Source organism: Charadrius vociferus, unplaced genomic scaffold, assembly GCF_000708025.1.
Source record: "Charadrius vociferus isolate BGI_N301 unplaced genomic scaffold, ASM70802v2 scaffold179, whole genome shotgun sequence".
Lineage (NCBI taxonomy): Eukaryota > Metazoa > Chordata > Aves > Charadriiformes > Charadriidae > Charadrius > Charadrius vociferus.
The window spans coordinates 767,460-772,188 of record NW_009650072.1 but is presented as its reverse complement, the minus strand read 5'-3'; the positions used below and the strand labels follow the sequence as shown (position 1 = coordinate 772,188).

Sequence of the window (4,729 nt, the reverse complement as noted above, 5' to 3'; positions counted from 1 at the left end):
CTGTTCCAACCTGATATAAGGCCAACTGAAGGTTGAGGCTGTAAAATATCCCTTTACAAGTCTTTCTCAGGTGACTTATTTCCTCCTCCATCTCATTAGTGGCTGCCAGCAGATGCTGTTTCCCCAGCAGAAGCCACACTCCACTTATTCCAGCCGTCTCGAAACCACCCTGCCATTTCTTCCCTCCTCCCGGCCACGGTGAAGCCTGGAGAATATTTATCAAGAAGCAGACGCAGCAGCTTTTTATGGTTAAGCTCAGGTCATTAATCTCTATCGAGAGTTTTCACAACCTTCCTCAGCTTCACCGTGTTTGTTTAACTCTCGGATGGTCACTCCGTGGAGCTCTGGGTAATTGCAGATTAACTGCTTTTCAATATTAATGGCTCTTCATTCATGCACCACGCTCTCTCCCCTCCAGAGCCCGGGCAATAGCTATTTAATAATATACTTTCCTTTTCTCTTTTGGGACGAAATACAATGACATCTTCTGTGTGCTATGGCTGCTTTGTAGCAGAAGTATTTCGGAGCAAAGGCGATGCTCTCCTCCAGCCAAATGCAGTGAGCTTTCTCCTGCAGATGGCTCAGAGGAACTGATCCCAGGCCACCCCAAACTGCAGTGTATTCAAGGATGGGCAGGGACAGGGGCACTTCTCCGATGTCCTTATCCTTCTAGGAGGGTTCTTCACTTATGTAGCCCCCACCCAAGGCCCCAGGGCAGGACAGGAAATGTGGCCACAAAAACTTCCCAGATTACATGAAACATGTTCAGAAGTGACATGAAGGCTGCAACCCAGCCTTCGTCAGGGTAGTGTGATCTGATCATGGCATGAAAGCGAGAGCCTCAGCCCCTCCAGCTAGGCAGCTCCTCCAGGTGCCGGGAATGCAAACCCTGCTGCTCCAGCACAGTAGAACCACACGGTGTGGATGGAGCCAACACTGTGCTGCCTCATCCACATGGTCTGTGGGAATGGTCACTGGTGAGTCCCATACTCTGAGTCACATCTTGGGGTTCACAAGTGAGCACGGGCTGGGAACGTGCTAAGAGTGAAGCCATGTGGACAACCAGTGGGTGATTTTGCTGTCTCATTTAACCTCTAGCCAGGACACAGAGCATGCTTATTGCAGAGGCACTAAAGAACTAGTCTTGTGTCTCCCACACCTTCCTCACCAGCCTGTCCTCTTTTTCTCCCCTCAAGCCTCTTAGACTGCTTCAAGATCTTGGTCTTGTTTAAAAGCCTTCCCAAGAACTCGCCTTTTGCCGAGTTGTTCGCAACCGAAGAAACTGCCCACCCCAGGCTGCCCGCACATTAGCCTTCCGCTTTAAAAATATCAATGGACTCAGTGGTTTTGCATGAGCTTGAAGCTCTGTGTATTTGTCCCCCCGGCCCGCAAGTGGTTGGGATGAGCCAGCTCCTGCGCCCACGCTGTCCCCTCCACGTCCAGCCTTGCCCTGGGGTGCTGAGCTGCTCCGCTCCGGGCATTACACAGGGCATGAGCTGCACCAGCAGCCAGATCATCTCTTGGCCAAAAAGAGTCCCTGGTCCCCTCTTTGCTGACACTGAGCTGGGACCAACACGTCTAGATGCTGGTGAGCGGAAGCCCCTCACCCGTCCGCAAGCCCTCTGTCCTGCCCCCCCCGGTGAAGGAGGAGAACCCCACTATCTGGGGGGCAGGGGCAGCTTGAGGTGGGACTTCAGTCCCAGGGCTTTGTCAACCACATCTGGGGGCTGCAGGCTGTGCCACTGGGCGAGGGGCCGGCGTGGGTTGGACAGCATGTCAGACCAGTGCCGCAGCTGGTTGCCTGTGGCCCGGCAGCCCAGGAAGAGTTTGCCAATGGGCTCGTTCTTGGTCACTTTGTCATGATCCCAGACGGAGATGACCACATCCACATTCTGGAGGGGGACACATAAGAAAGATGGTCAGTGGGAGGGGGCTTGCCAGAGCAGGGACCTGCTCAGCCCTGGGCGCTGCAGGGAAACCCACCTGGATCTGATTGAAAGGCACCTCAAAAACAAACACCTCGTTGAAGTAAGGGCTTAAGGTGTTTTTCTTCACACTTGTCTTCTTCTTCTTCCATTTCTTCCTGTTCAGGATGAGATGCACCTTGACAAAAGGATCTGAGGAGAGAGAGGACATGGCTGGCAATTTTTGACTGATGAGCTCAGCCACAAAACAGCTTCCCTGGGCCATTCCCAAGCAGAGCGCAGTATCCCACTTGTCACTCCTTGTGGTGAGCGTCCACCCTCTTCCCCTTGCCAGCCACCCCAGACCTCACCTTACCTTGCTTCCTCCTGCCACAAGCCCTCCATACCATCCAGCCATGACATCTCCTCATGGGAGATACCTCCAGCTCTGCCCAAAGCTGGAGTATCTGTGCTAGGGAAGGCTGGGAGCTGGCCAAGAGCTAGGTATGATGGTGGCAGCAGGAAGCAGGTCTTGGCACCAAGAGCTTTCAAGGCTTTGGTGCCATCATTAAGGCATGGGCAGGAGTAGGGAGATCTGAGCATGAGCAGCCCTTGCTGACCTGAGAGCCCATGGGAGTCCATCCGCTTCAGCTTCTTGGCTTCCAGGATGAGCACCATCAGCTTGCCAGTGCTGGGAACATAGCGCAGTGAGAAGCAGATCTCGCCCGGTTGCTCTTCCTGATGAAGAGCCAGAAATGAGCACCGGGCAGAGGAGCTGGGTCACTTGGGACTGGAGCACCAGACTGGTCCCAGGTTTCCTGGGTCTCCCCCACCCTCATGCTTGCCTTTACGAGCCTGCTTCTTGGGGTGGTGGCAAGTGAAGCAACAGCACATCCCTCCCAGCAGAGTTTCCCACCCACCAGGACCAACCTCCACTTTACTGGCCGCCGCCAGGTTGCTCCACTGCTCAATGACATGCTGCAGGTTGACGCTGGCCAGGGGCAGCCTTATCTCACCAATGATGTCATGCTTGGCAAAGCGGTTGAAGTCATAGATCTGCATCACCAGTGTGGATTCCGGCACCTCTGCCTGGGGTACCTGCAGGGGAGGACCCGAAAGCCTGGACTCACTCTTAGTTGCAGCCGTGCCCCACGGGACAGGGCAGTGGATACAATACCAGATCTTTCTCTGACACTTCTCCATCCCTGTTGCAAAGGCATCTCACTGCCTGGAGAGGTTTTTGTCCAGGGACTAGTGCCCATGCAACTCTCTCGATGGGTCAAAAAAAACATCATCAGCTATAATTTCCTACCAGGAAAGTGAAGCTCTCATTGAAGATGGGGTTCAGGGTCTTGCGGTAAACCTTGGTCTCATACTTTTTCTTCATATCAGACGTTAGGTAGACTATCACATATGGATCAGATGTGCCTCCGCTGTCCATTGCCTTCAGCTCAGCTGCCTGCTTCACGCCAACTTTCAGCTTAAAAGGAGTGATGCTTAAGGTCACCAGGTGGAGGAAGATGGGGCCAGATGACCAGGGGCTTAGTGGAAAGCAAGCAACTGCAGCAGGGAGGACACCTCCACACGAGGTGCGTGTAAGAGCCATCAGGGGGAGAAATGCAAGAGGTCCACCATGCCACCAGGTATGGTGCACCTCAGTGGGCAGCAAAGAGGGACCACACAAGAGAAAAACCTTTTCCCTGCCATGCCATGGCCGCAAGCATCCCCACCTCCTGCGCACGGAAGTTGTATTCCAGGGAGTACTGCAGCTTTCCTCGCCCAGTCTGCTCCACGCCCCGCTCCAGGTCCTCCATCTCAGGCTGGACCTGCGGCAGAGAGCAGCGCTACACTCAGGATGTGCTCAGCCACATCGCTGGCCGTGCCATGCTTCCACCACCCCTGGGACCGGGCAGCACGGCAGCAAACCTGTCAGGGAGGAGGGAGGTGGGGGAGAGGGGAAAGCAGGACGCACAAGGCTGGCTGTGGTGGAGCTGCTGACAGCGTGCAAGCTGACTCTCTCCTTCTTCTTGGGCTTCTTCTTGCAACAGCAGCACCTGATGATGCAGACGAGGAAGAGGAGGAGGAGGACGGCCGCTGCCACAGCCACCGCGATGAGCGCCCATTTGGGTACTGGTGCAACATTCAGGGAACGGAGATGGACAGAAGAGTTAAAACCAAGCAAGAACATGGAGAGTGCATTTAAGCCCCTTCCTGGTGCTCCAGCATTAAGGAGTTGTACTTTCAAAATTGCCCCTATAATCCTGAATAGGCTCCGTGCAGGGAGGCTGCAGCTGGAGAGCATTCCCCAAGTGGGCAGCAAGGATGCCCTGCGCTCCCCGAGCAGCACGGTACCCCTCTGCAGCATCCCCACCACAATGGACCCCACTGGAAAAAGGGATTTGGAGGGAGGGAGAAGTGGATACACAGCCTTAGAGTCCAGGACCCACCCCACCCCCCCCCAGATAATGCTGCCTGAGAGAGCAGGGCCAGCGCTGCTGTACTCACATGGGATCCGGCTAAGCCAGCCGCCCAGGAAGCCCGGCTGAGCCGTGGTGGCGATGGCCACGGGGCTGCTGGCAAGCGGGGAGGCCGTCGCCGTGCCTTTCCTGGCTGCCACTGCCATGGCTCAGCTGGAGTGACCCGGGGACGCAAGCAAAATTAACAGGGTGGGGATATCCTTTCCAGTAACGCGTGTGCAGCCGGTGGCCCAGGGCTCTAATGAGAGCAAACACAATTAAAACATAGAGCGCAGGGTAAGCATTTAGGGCTTGGCCACTTTGGCAATGAGGTGTGAAACGGCGCAGGAGGGAGCCGCGGGCAAGGAG

General features: G+C 55.4%; 1 protein-coding gene across 1 annotated transcript; it reads right to left on the bottom strand.

Annotated features, from left to right (window-relative positions):
• Positions 1–1,658: 1,658 nt before the first annotated feature.
• SYT8 (synaptotagmin VIII) lies at positions 1,659–4,527 on the bottom strand. Its single transcript, XM_009892028.1, has 8 exons — positions 4,410–4,527; positions 3,877–4,034; positions 3,635–3,730; positions 3,217–3,384; positions 2,835–3,002; positions 2,525–2,642; positions 1,984–2,117; positions 1,659–1,892 (listed from the first exon to the last, which is right to left on the bottom strand). Exons 1-8 carry the CDS (start codon positions 4,525–4,527, stop codon positions 1,659–1,661), a joined length of 1,194 nt encoding a protein of 397 aa, XP_009890330.1.
• Positions 4,528–4,729: the final 202 nt, after the last annotated feature.